This window comes from Tarenaya hassleriana, unplaced genomic scaffold (assembly GCF_000463585.1).
Source record: "Tarenaya hassleriana unplaced genomic scaffold, ASM46358v1 Cleome4697, whole genome shotgun sequence".
Classification (NCBI taxonomy): Eukaryota; Viridiplantae; Streptophyta; class Magnoliopsida; order Brassicales; family Cleomaceae; genus Tarenaya; species Tarenaya hassleriana.
The window spans coordinates 1-633 of record NW_010967394.1 but is presented as its reverse complement, the minus strand read 5'-3'; the positions used below and the strand labels follow the sequence as shown (position 1 = coordinate 633).

Below are 633 nucleotides of genomic sequence, written 5' to 3'. Positions count from 1 at the left end.
CCATCGAACCACAAAACCCAGAGTCCATCGGCTGCCATGGCATCAGGATACGATCAATTTCTTACGATTCGGTCAACAGACTATCCGGTTGCGTCGAAGACATGAACGAGGATGTCCGAAAACTCTTCCTGTCTTCCGAGACAGATCTTCGGAAGAACTCCGATCTGCTGCACCTCGTCACAGATTTCTTCAACAGCAACACCGAGCTATCTCTTCTCTGCGAATCTCTCAAGAAATGCCTAGAAAAAGCTGATCTTGGAGAAACCCTAGTTCGTGAAACTTTGTCCGGCTTCAAGGAGGAAAGAGGAGAGAAAGGGATTCTCAGTAAAACTCTCCAGAATATCAGGAGTTTCAAAGATTTCTCCAGCGACGACCCATTCGCAGGAGAATTCACCAAACTTTTCAAGAGCTGCCACGGCGATCTCGTCAAGGTGATCGGAAAACTGACCCAGACGACGAAGAAGCTCAACAGGAAACTCCGGAGAATAAGCCTGCGCCGGAGAGTTTCGATCACGCTGTTAATCGCGGCCGTCGCCACCGTGGTCATCTCCGCGGTCGTCATCGGTGTAACAGTGGCTCCGCCGGTGTTTGCGGCGTTGGGTGCGGTCGTGTCGTTCGTGCCGATGGGTCCTC

General features: G+C 51.7%; 1 protein-coding gene across 1 annotated transcript; it reads left to right on the top strand.

The window, feature by feature from the left end:
* Window positions 1–6: 6 nt before the first annotated feature.
* LOC104825452 (UPF0496 protein At4g34320-like) lies at window positions 7–627 on the top strand (the record flags this gene model as incomplete). The annotated part of the gene is made up of 1 exon (XM_010557774.1): window positions 7–627. A coding segment is annotated over exon 1 (526 nt), but the record flags the coding sequence as incomplete, so codon positions are not given.
* Window positions 628–633: the final 6 nt, after the last annotated feature.